The 17,329-nt window shown below is 46.3% G+C and overlaps 1 protein-coding gene across 1 annotated transcript in view; it reads right to left on the bottom strand.

Annotated features, from left to right (window-relative positions):
• LOC309794840 (uncharacterized protein) overlaps positions 1 to 9,887 on the bottom strand; it is a 46,345-nt gene extending 36,458 nt beyond the window's left edge. The window contains exons 1-4 of the mRNA XM_082606712.1: positions 9,829 to 9,887; positions 4,959 to 5,048; positions 4,235 to 4,326; positions 1,760 to 1,896 (exon numbers count right to left, since the gene is read on the bottom strand). Of these exons, the coding sequence (XP_082462838.1) occupies positions 1,760 to 1,896; positions 4,235 to 4,326; positions 4,959 to 5,028 (299 nt within the window). The 5' untranslated portion in view covers positions 5,029 to 5,048; positions 9,829 to 9,887. The remainder of the gene's footprint in view (positions 1 to 1,759; positions 1,897 to 4,234; positions 4,327 to 4,958; positions 5,049 to 9,828) is intronic.
• Positions 9,888 to 17,329: the final 7,442 nt, after the last annotated feature.

Genomic DNA, 17,329 nt, shown 5'->3' on the forward strand with positions numbered 1-17,329 from the left:
CGTGCCCCGGTCCGGGAAGATCCCACATGCTGTGGAGCGGCTGGGCCCGTGAGCCATGGCCGCTGAGCCTGCGCGTCCGGAGCCTGTGCTCCACAACGGGAGAGGCCACAACAGTAAGAGGCCCACGTACCACAAAAAAAAAAAAAAAAGAAGAGGAGTGCACTGCCAACAAAAGAAGGTTCCCCACCACCCACTTCTACAAAAATGAAGTCATTAGCCACTGCAGTTGATACCAACAATACATCTGGAAAGTAATTAAGAGTGAAGATCAGGCTGAGGTACTCTATGCTCTGGGAAAACTGGCAGAAAGGCTTTCAGATAGTTAGATATTTTCAGGAGAAAAATTTAAAAACCACTATTCTTGTATCGTCTCATACTTAGAAAAGTGCTAAAATCATAAGTGACATATGTGTTCCTTGTGACTAACAGTACCCTTCTACCAAGCTGTGTGCTTCATTGCACATACACGTTCTCCAAAATCACATAGAACCTGACCTCCTACCTGCCTTTTGGAGCAGTTCCTCAGAGCTCTGTGAGAGGCTGTCTCCTGGGCTATAATCCTCAGTAAACCCCAAACAAAATGGAAACTCACAGCCCTCACATTGTACATTTTCACTTCAGTCAACAATTTCTGTGGATTTTGTTGTTGTTGTAGTTAACTGGCATTATTGTGTCTAAATATGTGCTACATGCATATTCCAAGTATTTATGCAATATCTGAAGAGGTAAGTGAACGGATGCTATGAATCTTGGAAGGTATGAATGTTGGAAGATGCTCTTCCACTCACAGTTGTGTGACCATCTGGGAAAGTCCCAGTGTCCACATGTGTGAGGTTATTACCATGATGGTTAAGGGCACAGACTCTGGAGCCAGCCTGCCTGGGTGTGAATCTTGGGCTGGCTACTTATGATCTGTGTGACCCGAAGCAAGTGACATGAACTCTCTGTGCCTCTGTTCTCTTATCTTGGGAAGATGGATAAGAACAGAACCAGCCATATGGTTGTGAGAATTAAGTGGATCAAAATGTGTAAAGACATTAGCTCAGTGCTTACCACATGGTCAGTGCTCAAGAAATGTTCATCATTCTAAATATTTGTGTAAAAATGGAGATCCTAGTCAATGGGAGAGAGGTACAGAACTGAAGAATACACTTATTCGCTCATGTATTCATTACAGCCTGGTGCTGAGGATAAAGTAACTTAACAGACCCAGTCAGTAGGGACACAATAGCCATTCTCCTTTGCTATAATAATAGAAGCAATTAGGTGACACAGGATTGCCCAGCTAAGGACTGCACTTCCCAGCATCTCTTGCAGCTAGATGTGGTCATGTGACTATGTTCTGGACAATGAGGTTTGAGGAAAAGTGATCTGGGCATCTCGTAGGAGTTGCCCTTTGAAGGACTCAAGTGTGTCTTCCCCTTCCCTCTTCCCCTCCCCCTTCCCCTGAGCCACATTGTGGACGGGATGTGGGGGGTGAGCCCTCTCCAGCCACGTGGCACAGAGCACCAAGGTCAAAGGACCCTGGCTGCCCGAATCCAAGGAGTGTCTGCACCTTTGCCCCGAGAGGTTACACACAGACCACCAACATGGAGGACAAATCAATTTCGGCATATTTAAGCAGCTGTATTATGGAATTTTACATCACAGTAGGCCAGCATGCATGTTTTGGGAGCACAGGGTCCAGAGCGGGAAGCAGAGGGACCTCGGGTTTTAGGAAAGGCAGAGGATGCTGAGGCAGCACAGGGGACATTCCCACGCCTGGATCTCCTCGTACTCTGCACCAGGCTTGGAAGGGGAGGTGCAGTTCGAGCCAGGTTTCGAAGGTTCAGGAAGAAACTGGGAATCAGAGTCAGAGTCATCCGTTTCCAAGTAATAGGCGAAGCAAACAGTTGGCTTAAAGGAACGAGAACACAGAAGAAAGAGGAGAACGTTAGTGCCCTGGGTAGCATCCACTCGCCCAAGTGTGAGGGCTGAGCACGTGCACTCAGCGGCAGCCCACCTGGGGCTGAATTCCAACTTGGCTACAAACAGCTGGGGATCCTGGGGCAAGCGACCTGACCTTCCCCTGCCTCAGTTTACACTTCTGTATAATGAAGTATAAACAAGTGCTTTCTCAAAGGGGAGTGTGAGGATTGAACAGGATAATCCAAGAAAAGGATCTTTAACAATCTGGCTGCTCAGTGAGAGGGGTTTTCTTGTACTCCATGCCCTCATCTTTGCAGAACAGTTCTTCCCAAAATGTCCTCAGTGTGGGTTTCTCAACATCCACACGGAGGACATATTGGGGCAGGATCGTCCCTTGCAGTGGATGCTGCATGCTGTGCATTGCAGGATGTTGAGAGGCATCCCTGGCCTCTACCTGCTGTACAGCAGCAGCGTCACCCCTTCAGCTGTGACAACTAAATATGTTTCCAGACACTGAAGGTGTCTGCAGGGGGACACATTGCCTCTGGTTGAGAACCACTTCCTCATCCATACGTCTGTTCTCTGCGTTTGGGGAAAGGTAAGGACCTTCTACCACACACACTCCCACTGTCATGTGACCCAGGCTGGGGCAATTAGGGTCCTGCATCCCCTCAGCTGATGATTGGTTCTATGGTGGGCAAAGTACCCAAAATGGGCCGAACAGAATGCTCTCCACTTCTAAGATTTTTGCTTCATGAAAAAGGTGTCCCAACTGATCTCTTATTAGCTAGCTTCACGGAGAAAACAAAATCAGAAAGTATTCAGTAGAGAAATCGGACCAGTATTTCTTCCGAGTACATCAGCAATGATGGCAGACAGACCTCGTGTGCACCTAGATGTGATGTCTAGAAAAGGACAGGGCATCACTTAGGTGGTGTTCCAGAGATCAGAGCTACCTGAATCTCATTCACGGGGAAATGGTTAAAAAACAAACAAACAAATAAATAAATAAAACAATATGGGGTGGGGTGACTCTGGTCTTCAAAGTTGTCATAGGCAAGAAAAGTTGAGGAGATTTTCCAGATTAAAGAGGTCTAAAGGTACATTACTAAGCACAATACCTGGACCAGAATGGACCTTGTGCTGTGGGGAAAAGAACAACAAAAAAAAGGTAGTATGTAGCTAATTCACAAAACAGGAATATGGACATAGATAAGATGAAAGTGTGCATAAGGATAAAAGCCTGAATGTTACAACAGTCCCACACTTATGTAAGAGTATATTCTATATCTAAGGTGATAGACTGAGGAATGTATATATAAATATATATATTAGAGAGAACATGAAAATAAAAAATATTAACAGTTGGTGAATTTGGATGATCTTTGTACTGCTTTGCAAAATCTGTGACTCTTACGTTCTTTTCTAATAACATTTCTAGAGAGTCCTCCCTGGGACTGCTGCAGGCCCTAATAGGAAACGTGTTCTTGCGAGCATCCTGACCCTGAGCCTCCCCTGACTTCTCCCCGGGGCTCCCATGGTTCCCCATCAGGGCTGCTCCAAACTCCCCTCCCACCTGTTAAGAATCCCAGAGACAGAGCAGATGCCTCATTGGCCAAGGTTGGGTCACGTGCCCAGCCTGGAACCCATCACGGGGGACCTTGGCATTGCCGGCTCTGATTGGTCAGGGGCATACCTGGAGCTGGTCTGAGGATGGGATCAGATCCATCTGAAGGGCATGGAGACAGGTGGTCCCCCAAGAAAAATCAAGGGTGTTAGTAGCAGAAGGAGGAATGGTGTCCAGGTGGACAAAGACACAGCTGCCTACGCAGGAGGGACCCTTACGTAATTCATTCCCTCACTTAATCAGCCCATGTGTATACAGTGCCTAACGCTGGTTACATCTGTTCTAGGTAGGGGGATATGCCACTGAACAACAGAGGACGTTGCTGCTCCCCAGGAACCACTCTAGTAGGGAACACAGATGATGAACACACAGATACAGGTATGCTCTCAGGTAGCACTAATTACTCTGAAGAAAATTCAGGAAGGCAGGGGGTTAGAGAGAAATGGGGCAAAAGTGAGCAAGGGAGGCTTCATGGAGGAGGTGACATTGGAGCAGAGGCAGGAATTAGGAAAGAAAAGAAGGCAGGAAAGAGGGCAGCATCTCCAAGAAAACCATCCCCCAGAGCTGGGGCTACATCCTCAAGGGTACAAGGGGCACTGAGCCATCCAAGCGTCTCTGCTGGGCAGAGGGGGTGGCGGATGTGCCTTTCCTCTCAGAACCCAGGGGACTCTGGTCAAGCGAGGAAACAAGCAGACTTACCAAGGGACAGATCGGCAGGAGTTTGGCTGACATCCTTCCCTCCTTTTTGGAGGGATTGTTCAGCAGATCATCAGGATCCCCAGAAGGCAGGGCTGCGGGAGGAGGAAAGAGGCATGAGGCCATCTTGCCCTCTGAGGCTTGAGAAACAATAATAATAAAATCTTCATCGTGAACCCTTGACAAGAGCTAATATGTGTGGAGTACTTGCTATGTGCCAGGCACGCTTTTACGCATTTTACAAGTATTAGCTTGTTTGGTTGTTCATTATAATTCCCTGAAATAACTACTATTATCATCTCATTTTACAGATGAGGAAACTGAGGCACAGAAAGGTTAGGGACGTTGCATAGCAGTGCCTGCAGACATGCATTAAATTGCATCCTGAAGTCTCACAGGGGACAGACAGGGAATGTCAGTGAGTGAAGGGGCTGGGGTGAGACAACAGGGGTGTCCAGGCCACAAAAAGGAGCCCAAATTCATTCAGCTCCCAGGAGACACTGCTGTAGGCTCTGAACAGGGGAGAGACAGGACGCACTGACCTGAGGGGATGTCAGGGAGGTTCCACCCTGGGAGCCCCTCAGGGCCCTCCCTCCCCAGAAGGAGCCCGTGGGAGATATTTGGGGTTGGGATCAGTCTTCAGGGTCAACACTTCCTCATCAGCCTTGCCCTGGAGACCCTCCCCACTCCCACCTGCCCACAGGTTTCCACCCCACGTGTGTCTCACCTCCTTTCTCCGGCGGCTTGGTCTGCACCTCCTCCGTTTCCTGGCCCTCGACGGTGCTGAGAGGTAGCATCGTGACCCCACAGGTGCTCCCTATGGACAGGAGACCAGAGCAGTCAGTGCCTGGGCTGGGGACCCAGATGGCCCGGCTGTGAACCCCAGCACCGCTCTCAGGTGTCGGTGGACTCAGGCAGCTCCATCCCCTCCCCAAGTCGCCAGGTCCCCAACATCCAAGGGGAAGTGTTGGCAATGCCTCCCTCCTAGAGTGGCTTCCAAGGCTCACTGTGTGATTTGGGGAGAGCATTTGGCATGGCACCTGCCAAGGACAAGACCACGGCTAATGATGTCTGGGTCTCATGTCCCTTTAAGAAAAGAATAGAAATATTATGACACAAAGTGCTGGGGCCTGAAGGTGCAGCTCAGTTAACTTTATATCAAAAGGGCCTCTGGTGTCTGGCATACAGCAGGCACTAAATAAGTGCGCTCATGGACAGCATTCCCAGTGCTCTATCTCAGCCCGGTCCTAAGGCTACATTGCAGCTTGACCAAATGGTTCAGACCAGGACCTCTCTTCCCTGTCCTTGGGGGCCTCTTCTGGTACAGGATGATCAAGTGACTGCCTCTCAGGACTGCTGTGAAGACGAGGGGGCCGGTCCACAGACCCCTCAACACAGCCCCTGGGGAGGGGTCAGCACTGCAGCAAGGGTGCCTAGCAGCAGGCTCAGCTGTGGGGTCCTGGGAACCCGCCTCCACCCCAGCTTTACCCTGGGCAGGACTTGGGCCAGTGTGTCTGCAGGGTGCACTGGGGGGTTCCAGCCTGCCAGTCACTAGCCAAGAGAGCTCAAGGATCAAGCTCGCCAGATTTAACAACAGCAAGATTACAAGAAATACACAGCAAACTGAGATTTGAATTTCAGATACACAAATCATATTGTAGTATAAGTACCTCCCAAACACTGCATGGGACGTGTCTACATAAAAAATCACCCTTTATTTATTTTGCCAAGTTATGTTTAAGTATAGGCAAGAAATATCTGGGACATAGTTATACTGAAAGGTAATTCTTTGTCTGAAATTCAAATTGAAGTAAGCATCCTGTATTTTACCTAACAAGCCCCGGTTCAGCGGGTATTTAACCTCTTGTGCTGTCAGGTTTCCCCTCCATAAAAAGAAGGACAATGAATGATTAAACATGAGGGTTGAATATGATTAAACACATGTCAGGTATTGAGAACACAGCCTGACACAGAGTCAGGCAGTTTATGTGTTGGATCCAACCCTACTGTTATTGGTGGGGGGGAGGGCGGTTAGGAGGCCTCTTCCAGCACCTCCTCTCCCACCCCCACCTTCCCTGCATCACTGTCCCTGCTTCCAGAACCTTCCAACCTGGCCTCCGATCTCCCGCAGCGCCCCTCCCCCACCCATCCAGGCCCTGGTTCTGGGCCAGGTCTTCCAAGGAAGACAGAACCTTATGGAAGAAGATCCCCAGGTCACAGAGCTTCATGCTTCAGAGCAGCTGAGGCACAAGGGCCTGGCTGCCAGTTCAAGTGTGGCTGGGGAGTTAGGGCTGGCCCGGCAGGACCATCAGACACACGATGATCCCCCAGGAACTTGGTGGTCCCCATCAGGGACTCACACACACACTCCAACACCCCATGATGTTCTTTGAAAACCTCTGAGACACCCTTTGAGCCCACAGACCTAGTTTTAAAAATTGAGACCCACCAGTAGATACACACACACACACACACACACACACACACACGCTTGGGACACACACAACGGCAGACGCACAACCTGAAAATACAAGTCACCCTCTCCAACACAATTCCCCTCTGGCTGACACCAAGGGCCGGTCCCCAGTCTCACCCATGGCCCATCCCCCAGAGGCTGCCCCTCTAAGATGCATGCCCCTGGCATGCTCCCAGCCCTAACCCGCAGCTAAGCAAGTGCAAGCGCAGAATCACTGGAGGCTGCACAGCCCTTTGCCAAGTGTCCTTCTCTTAAGTAAATCTGCATAAGCTTCCTCAGGCGCCTCCCAAAGCCTCCAGGAGGGGCTCCATGCCCCCCGAATGGCCCTCTGGATGTTCTTTTAGGCCAATTCCGTACCTGGCTCCCTGATCCCAAAAAGACCTCTCCCTAAGTATCCCCTCCCCCCATACCCCGGCCTCCGCCATCCAACTACAGAGTCCCCCGTCTGCCCGTCCTGCCCCCTAAAACCTCAGGACCAGGACCCGGGCTCCTCCTCCACCTGTCCTGGACGGAGTCCCCGCCACCCCTACTACTGACACCCCAGCCTCCCCTGTCCCCTCCAGTCTCCTCTCCTCCCAGTGGCCAGAGAAATCCTGACCTGGAGTCACCCCGCGGCTCACAAGGATCTGAGCATCCCGACCGCCCTCAGGGGAGACGCGGGTTCCTCAAGGGGCCTCACCGCGGGTACCATAGGGTCTCAGGGGCTCCTAGGCAGCAGCTCCTGCGCCCCATTGCCCCGAACGCACCCGCACATCCCCGAGGAGACTCTGCAGCGCGATCCCGTGCCGCCCTGGCCCAAACTGTCCCCGCCCTGATAACAGGGACCCTTCAGAGCTGTGGCCTTGGGACTGACCTCCCGACCTAGGTTCTGGCTGGGCCGCTGGGCAGGAGCGGGCGCGCTTGCTCAGTGCTTGTCCTTGGCGCCCGAGCAGCGCTGGCTCCAGAGATGCCCAAGGAGGCGGTGAACAAACTTGCGTGAATGAATGGGAATGAGTTGCTCAGCGACACACAAACCCCCAACCCCCGCCCCCGAGCACAAGTCAGGTGGTTAAAACAGTCTCTGACACCAGCACAGGCGTCAGAGTGTTGGCTGTAATTGTATTTTTAGGGGGGAGGGTCAGGGGGCCTCTTCCTCCACGAAGGCCCCCCAGCCTGCCAGCATCACTATCCTTGTTACTGAGGGGTTCCTACTGGGCCTCAGAATCCGTCCCCTCCCCCAGCGCTCCTCCCCCTCTGCCCAGGCCAGGCCTTCCTAGGAAAGGCACAGAGGCTCATGCTTCAGAGGCACTGGGGTCTGAGGACCCCTTGGGGAGGTTGGGGGACAGGGTGGGTCCTGCAGGATCATCAGGCGCACAATGAATCCCTCCCACGAGGTGACCTCCTGCCCAGAACTCACACTCTTACTCACAGTGGGATACTTTCAAAAACTCAGAGACACCCCCTTGGCCTCGTTGTCCTACTTGTACAAGTTAAGACCCACTTGTAGATCCTCAAATACACACAAATGGGCAGTAACACAACCTGAGGTTCAGTAACACTCAGGCACATGCACGCACACACACACACACACACAAATGTGCATATACACACAGCTTCAAATACTGGGCACACCAGGCACACATACACGCAGGACACCCACATCTGCACACTTAAAGCTCAAAGGGCACCCTATGGGACACTCAGACCACCTCTGCCTCACACTCCAGGGTCCACCCTCAGTCTCACCTGGGGACCCATCCCCCCGGTAGCCTCCCGCCTCAGATGCCCCCTGTCACTCCCCTTTGGACGCCCCCAGCTCCTACTCACAATGGCTCACTTTAAACCTCAGAATCACTCCTTCAGCCTTGTAGGCTTGAAAAAATTTAGACCTCCTAGCAGATCAGACAGACAAATATGCAGAAATTCATCCACAGAAATACAGGCATGCAGACACACAGACACAGACACACACACACCTGGAAAATTGGAGTCACCCCCTCAGCCTTGCAAGCCTTTTAAAAACAATAAAACCCACTTGCTCCCCACTTACAAATGTGCAGATTCAGATTCACACAACTTCAAACCACAGGTAACCCACGCAGACACACCCACACAGACACACACACACAGTTTTCAGATAAACACGTTGGACACTGGGGCATCAGGACACAAACACACCTGCAGCCACATGTCAAAACTCAAAATCACCCTCCAGACACATGATTCCCTCTGGCTGACACCCAGGACAGACCCAGGTCCCGTTGCCCAGAAGCTGCCCCCTTTCACATGTGCAGACCAGTCATGCTCCCAGCCCCCCGGAAAGCCGGGCACTTATGCGCATAACCACTGTTGGCTCAAAAGCCGTTTTCCGAAGGCCCTTCTCATTCCCAAAACTTCATATGCGTCCTCCGAGAACCCTCTTTTCGCAGCTCCAACGCCCCCCAAACTGCTTCAGGTATTCCCCCCAAATCATTCAACCATGCCCCCAGCCGGCCAAATTCGTAACTGACCCCTCCACGGTCCTGGAGGCCCCTTAATAACCGTCTGCCACAGCCATCAGATTAGCATGCCCCTCACATAGTGAAGACACGAGCTCCCCAAATTCAGACACACAATCAGACTCTGCTGCAGTCACACACCCACACAGAGACACACACACACCTAAGTACCCATTGACTCCACCTGTCAGACAAAAATGCACACCCTTGGGCACAACTCCTTAGAGTCAGACGCAGACTCACACAGACGCCTCACAAAGTCAGAATTCGTGCTGTGTGGAATCCCATTAAAATCTCCCGCCCTGGGACGGACAGACAAGGCCACACACTCCCCGGACCCCCGCAGAGCCACACTCCCACCCTAACACAGCCACCTGCTGGCGAGCCAGTCACTCACTCACACCCACACCCACACCCAGACCCTTCACCCTCGGAGACACAACAGGTCAGGAAGGGGTGGCCGAGGACCCACCCGCTGTCACCCCCATTAGCGCGCAGCCGAGCCATCCCCGCTTCCTCCACTGGCAGATACAGAGCCCTCCCCCCAACACACACACACACACACACACACACACACACACACACACACACACACACTGTCCCTCTCCCAGCCCACCTCCCATCCTCTCCTATCGAAAACTCACCGCTCGGCGCACTGTCTGCCTTCCCTCCGAGCCGAATGCGGGTGGGCGGAATTCAAACCTGGACCAAAGCGCTCCGAGAGCCGCCCACCGAACTACCTGTCCCAGAAGGCACCGCGCCTCGCCGCGCTAGCCGCTCCGTGTCTGCTAAGGAGCTCGAGCCCGGGTGGCGCTCGAGGACCTCTGGGAAATGTAGTCCCGAGACCGAAGGGGGCGGTCCAGGGACGCCAGAGTGACGGAGGTGGGAGCAAGAAGTGGCATGCCTCACTCCTTTCACCCCAGCCCTGGGTTCCTGCAGATGGAGGGAGCATGGGGGAGAGGGGGGCTTCACGCTCTGCACCTCATCCCCTTACCAGGAGGCAAAGTATTAAATAGCACAGAGGTCCCTGGAGACCCTGCCTCAAAACTTCCAGCACCCCTTGGCAGCCTTGTGCAGCCAAGAGCTATGTGCATCCAATGAAAAGCAAAAAACAAAAAAACTGCGTTCAACAAGATCACAAGTTTATGCTCATTTTATATGAGTAATTTTAAAAAAAGATTTAAAATAGTACTTTTAAAATAAATTGTCATTTCTGATGGAGAAATTTGAACACGGGGTATTTGGAGATATTAAGAAATTATTTTAAGTGCAATAGTGGTATTGGGACTAGTTTTTTTAAAGAGTCGTTATCTTTGGTGGATATGTACTGGGATTCAGGATGGTTTAACATATGCAAATCAATAAATGATACGACACTAATAGACAAGATAAAAACCACATTATCATCTCAATAGATGCAGAAAAACCATTGGACAAAGTTCAGCATCCTTTCATGATGGATAAATAAAAATTCCCAACAAATTGGCTATAGAAGGACTGTACCTCAGCTTAATAAAGGCCATATATGATAAGCCCACAGCTAACATCATATCAATGGTGAAAGGTTGGAAGCTTTTCCTCTAAGATCAGGAACAAGACATGGATGCTCACTCTCATCAATCCTATTCTACATAGTACTAGAAGCACTAGCCAGAGCAGTTAGACAAGAAAAAGAAATAAAAGGCATTCAAATCAGAAAGGAAGAAGTAAAATTTTCTCTGTTTGTAGATGATATTCAAACAAAAATCCTAAAGACTCCACCCCCACCAAAAGATTCCACCAAAAAACAGTTAGAACTAATACACAAATTCAATAAAGTTGCAGGATACAAAATCAACACTCAAAAATCAATAGCATTTTCATATACTAACAGCAAACTATCTGAAAAACAAATTATGAAACAGTTCTTCTTCTAATACCATCAAAAAGAATAAAATACTATTAAATAAATTTAACCAAAGAGGCAAAAGATCTGTACACTGAACAATATAAAACATTGATGAAAGGAATCAAAGACACAAATAAATGGGAAGATATACGATGTTCATGGATTGGAAGAATTAATATTGTTTACATTTCTATTCTACCCAAAGCAATCTTCGGATTCAATGCAATCCCTATCAAAATTCCATGGCATTTTAACAGAAATAGAAAAAAAAATCCTAAAATTCAGATGGAACTACAAAAGACCTGACTAGCCCGTACAATCTTGAGCAAGAAAAACAATGCTGGAAGCATCACATTTCTTGATTTAAAAAATACATTACAAATCCACAGCAATAAAACTAGTATGGTACTGGAATAAAAACAGACATAGAGCAATGGAACAGGATAGAGAGCCAGAAATAAATGCATGCATCTTCAGTCAACTGATCTTCAACCAAGGTGCTAAGAACACACAATGGGGCATAGATACTCTCTTCAATTAATTGTGCTGGAATACTCAGTTTTGGATATAATTGTATATCCAAATGCAAAAGAATGAAATTGAACCTTTATCTCACACCATATAAAAAACCAATTCAAAATGGATTAAACACTTAAACATAAGACCTGAAACCATGAAAGTACTAGAGGAAAACATATCAGGAAAGCTCCTTGACATTGGCCTTGGCAATTGTTTTATTGGATATGATACCAAAAGCACAGGTAACAAAAGCAAAAGTAAACAGGTGGGATTGCATCAAACTAAAAAGCTGTATAGCAAAGGAAACAATCAGGAGAGTGAAGAGAACCTGTGGAATGGGAGAAAATAGTTGCAAACTATACATCTGAGAAGGGGTTACTACCAAAAATGTATAAGGAACTCATACAACTCAATGGCAAAAAATAAACAACCGAGTTAAAAAATGAGCAGAGGACCCGAATATACATTCTACAAAGAAGACATACAAGTAGCCAACAGATATATCCAACAGGGCTCAACATCATTAAATATCAGGCAAATGCAAATCAAAGCAAAAATGAGACAGCACTGCATACCTGTTAGGATGGTTACTATCAAAAAGACAGAGGATAACTAGTGTTGGTGAGGATGTGAGAAAAAGGAACTCTTATTCTGTTGGTGGGAATGCAAATTGATACAGCTACTATGGAAAATAATATGGGGATAAATACTGCATGATCTCACTTATATGTAGAATCTAAGAAAGTCAAACTCTTAGAAACAGAGAATAGAATAATGGTTGCAGTGTCTGGGAGGTGTGGAAAATGAAGGGATGCTGACCAAACGGTATAAAGTTTTAGTTATGCAGGATGAATAAGTTCTGGAGTGCTAATGTACAGCTTGGTGACTTTAGTTAATAACATTGTATTGTATACTTGAAATTTGCTAAGAGAGTAAATCTCTTACCAAGAAAAAGGGGGGATAACCATTTGTGGTGAAGGGTATATTATTTATCTTGATTGTGATGATCATTTCACAATGTATATAGCTATCAAAACATCATATCGTAAACCTTAAATATATACAAGGTTTATTTGTCAATTGTCTCTATTAAGCTGGAAAAAATAAAAACAAACAAACAAAAGAAGCTAATTCAGTGGGTATCTGGGGATGTAGCTGTGGTAATAATAGCAAAAATAACTGTCATTTATGGAAGAGTAACCAGGGTAATGCATTTCTTCTTTGAATCATGAAAACAACCTCATTTTACAAATGAGAAAACTGAGGTCAGAATGCATAAAATATGTGCCCAAGGCAACATTTGGCCAGTGGGCAAAGCTGGGATCTGATCCCAGGAAATCTAGATCCAGAGCCTAAGTAGCTGACTGCTCATTTAACTGACATTTATTGAGTACATACTATGCTAGGCACCAATCTAGGTGCTAAGGAAACAGCGAATCAAATAGACAAAAATCTCTGACCTTGTGGCATTTCTTTCTTAATGGAAAAGAGAGACAATGAAAAATAAGTAAGGTAAGTGGTGAATCAGATAGTGGAAAATAGTGCTATGGAGAAAAATCAAACAGGGGGTGTGTTTGAGAAGTGCTGAAATTTCAGGGTGGCCAAGGAAGGTATCCCCCAAAGATGACATTTGAACAAAACTCTGAAGGATCCCAAGAAACAAGATTTATTGATATCTGGAGGAGACGTGTTCCAGGCAGAGGGAACAGCCAATGCAAAGAGATGAGATGACGACATGAGTAATGTGTCTAAGAATAGCAAGGAGGACAGTGGCTGGAACCCAGAGCAGAAAACATTTGACCCTAGGAAGTCTTTTGGCGGTTCGGTCTGAGAGGGCTCCTCCACTACTTCTCCAGATCTGGCAGGCTCAGTGGAGGTGGGCAACCCTTCAGGTCCAGGTTAGAGTCACTCAGACCCAGAGAGGTCTGTGCCACTTACCCAGGAGGACTCTGCCCAGAGGAGGTATGGGGAGTGATTCCTGTTTCCTCTCTCAGGGGTCGATTGGATGGTAGTTGCAGGCCACTGGGACTCCTTGACCCTGGTTGTTTGAGAGGGTGAGCAGAAAGGAAAACCTGGGCTCACTGTGTCACCAGCCCTAACCCCCACCATGCCCAGAAAACCCCCTTTCTGGGTGTGGGGGATGGGATTGGAGATGTGTCCCCAGGTAGGTTTAATGCTCGGCTGTGTATGTCTGAAATTCTTCATAATTTCTGAACATGAGATTCCATGTTTTAATTTGGTAGTGGGTCCCCCAAATTATGCAGCTGGTCCCGGATAGATATTATTATTATTTCTGTTTTGCTGAAAATGAAAGTACAGAGATGGTAAGGAGCAGCTAGAACATGGGAAGCTGGGATATGAACCCAGACTCAGCTTGGCTCAAGTGCGGGTGCTTTTCACCACTGGTCTAGGTGATATTTGCCCTTAGGAGACTCATCCAGAAGGAGAGCTCCTCCCCTTCTCACTCTAGGAAACAAAGCGGGCAACATCCTGTCCCTCACCTCTTTCCAAATTAAGGAAAGGGGGTGGTTAGTTAGAATAATAGCTCCCCAAAGAGGTCCATATCCTAATCCCCAGAACTTGTGAATACGTTACGTTCCATGGCAAAAAGGACTTTTACTTCTTCCTTTCCAATTTGGATTCCTTTATTTCTTTTCCTTGCCTGATTGCTCTATCTAGGACTTCCAGTATGATGTTGAATAGAGTGGTGAAAGTGGGAATCCTTGTCTTGTTCCTGATTTTAAAGCAAAAGCTTTCAGCTTTTCACTGTTGAGTATGGTGTTAATTGTTGACTTGTCATATTTGGCCTTTATCATGTTGAGATTGAACTATCCTTGCAACCTAGGAATAAATCCCACCTGATCATGGTGAATAATCCTTTTTTTTTTTTTTTTTTGTCTGTGCCACGTGGTTTGCAGGATTTCAGCTCCCAGACCAGGGACTGAACCTGGTCCCCAGCACTGAAAATGCCAAGTGTCAACCACTGGATGGTCAGGGAATTCCCTGTATGATCCTTTTAATGTGCTATTGAATTCAGTGTGCTAGTGTTTTGTTGAGAATTTTTGTATCTATATTCATCAGGGATATTGGCCTGTAGTTTTCTTATAGTGGCCTTGTCTGACTTTGGTATTAGGTTAATGCTGACCTTACAAAATAAGTTTGGAAGTGTTCTTTCCAGTTATAATTTTTGGGAAAGTTTGAAGATTGATGTTAATTCCTTGCTAAATGTTTCACAGAATTAACCAGTGAAGCCATCTGACCCTGGGCTTTTCTTTGTTGGAACGTTTTTTTATTATTGATTTGATCTCCTTATTCATTATTGGCCGTTTCAGGTTTTCTGTTTCATCATAATTCAGTCTTGGAAGAATGTATGTTCCCCTGAATGTATTTGTTTTTTCTAGGTTGTCCAATTTGCTAGCATATAATTGTCCCATGGTGGATTTTATGATACATATGTTTTTTGCATTTCTGTCATATCAGTTGTAATGTCACCTATTTTATTTATAATTTTATTTATTTGAGTTTTCTCTTTATTCTTAGGCTAGATAAAGGTTTGTCAGCTTTTAAAAATCTTAAAAAAAAAAGGTCTTAGTTTCATTGATCTTTTCTATTGTTGTGTATTGTGTTTGGAAAATATACTTGATATGGTTTCCACCTTCCTAAATTTGTTAAGCCTGTTTTGTGGGCTAACATATGATCTACCCTGGAGAATGTTTTGTGTGTGCTTGAGAAGAAGGTGTATTTTGCTACTGCTGGATGGGATGTTCTATATGTCTCTAGGCCTATTTGGATAGTGTTGTTCCAAACTGCTGTTTATTTTCTATCTGGATGACCTATCCATTATTGAAAATGGGGTATTGAAGTCCCCTACTATTATTGTATTGCTACCCATTTCTCCCTTCAGCTCTGTTAATATTTGCTTTGTGTACTTAGGGACTCTGATATTGGGTACATATATAATTATTATATCCTCTGTATGATTTGACCCCTTTATCATTATATAATGACTTTCTTGTGACACTTTTTGACTTAAAGTCTACTTTGTCTGATATAGGAATAGCCACCGCTGTTCTCTTTTGGTTACCATATCATTTACATGAAATATCATTTTCCAAACCTTCACTCTCAGCATATATGTGTCCTTAAAGCTAAAATGAGTCTCTTGTAGGCAATATGTATTTGGATCATGTTTTGTTTTGTTTTCTACCCATTCAGTACCTCTATGTCTCTTGAATGAGGAATTTTATCCATTTACATTTAAAGTAATTATTGATAAATTAGGGCATATAATTGCCATTTTGGTAAATGTTTTTTGACTTTTTCAGTAGCTTCTTTGTTTTTCTCTTGCTGTCTTCCTTTGTGATTTGATGATTTATGGAATGGTCTGCTTTGATTTCCTTTTTCTTTATATCTTGTGTATCTACTATTTTTTTTTTTTTTTTTTTTTTTCTTTTTGCGGTATGCGGGCCTCTCACTATTGTGGCCTCTCCCGTTGCGGAGCACAGGCTCCGGATGCGCAGGCCCAGCGGCCATGGCTCACGGGCCCAGCCGCTCCGCGGCATATGGGATCCTCCCAGACCGGGGCACGAACCCGTATCCCCTGCATCGGCAGGCGGACTCTCAACCACTGCGCCACCAGGGAGGCCCTATCTACTATTTTTATTTGTGTTTATCCTGAGGCTCACATAGAAATCCTATAGCTTTGATGGTCTATTTTAAATGGATAACTTCAGTTGAACACAAAAACTTTATACTTACACTTCCTCCACCACCCCCACACACTTTGTTATTGATATCACCATTTACATCTTTTTATATTGTGTATCCATTAATAATTTATTGTAGTTATAGTTATTTTTAATGCTTTTGTCTTTAAACTTTTATACAAGAATTGAAAGTTATTTGTGCACCACCATAACAGTATTAGAGTATTCTGTATTTAACTATATACTCACTTTTACCAGTGAGTTTTATTTTCATATGCTTTCATGTGCTTTCAATTAGCATATTTTCATATGCTAATTAGTGTCTTTTCATTTCAGCGTGAAGAACTCTTTTTGGCATTTTTTGTAAGGTAGGTCTAGTGGTGATGAACTCTCAGCTCTTGTTTGTCTGGGAAAGCCTTTATCTTCCTTCATTTCTGAAGGACAACTTTGCCAGGTATAGTATTCTTGGTTGGCAGTTTTCCTCTTTCAGCACTTTTGAATGTATCATCCCATTATCTCTTGGCCTGCAAAGTTTTTGCAAAGAAAGCTGCTGACAGTCTTACCAGGGCTATCTTGTTTGTGGTCAGTCTTGCTGCTTTCAAAATTCTCTTTGTCTTTGACTTTTGAGAATTTGATTATTTTGTGTCTTGAGGTAGAACTTTTAAAAATCAACCTATCTGGGATTCTTTGACGCCATGAATCTGGATGTTCATTTGTTTCCCCAGAATTGGGAAATTTTCAGCCATTATTTCTTTAAATAGGCTTTCTTCTCTCTCTCTCTCTCTCTCTCTCTTTCTCCTTCTGAGTATGGTGGCCCTAGTTAGCCTCTTTTGGACCTAGATTTTGGCTTATTTTGTTATATAAATCCTTTGCGGGGGCATCACATCCATGAATCTGTGTCAGGACTCCCATCCCCCCAGGATCTGATTACACCAGCCATGCTTCCTCTGAGAAGCAGCCCCCTTTTCAATACTCAGGTTTTTCCCATTGCCAAGAACATCAGAGAGCATTTCAACGGCTGCCCCTCCCACG

Source organism: Mesoplodon mirus (assembly GCF_964341445.2).
Source record: "Mesoplodon mirus genome assembly, chromosome: 19".
NCBI lineage: Eukaryota > Metazoa > Chordata > Mammalia > Artiodactyla > Ziphiidae > Mesoplodon > Mesoplodon mirus.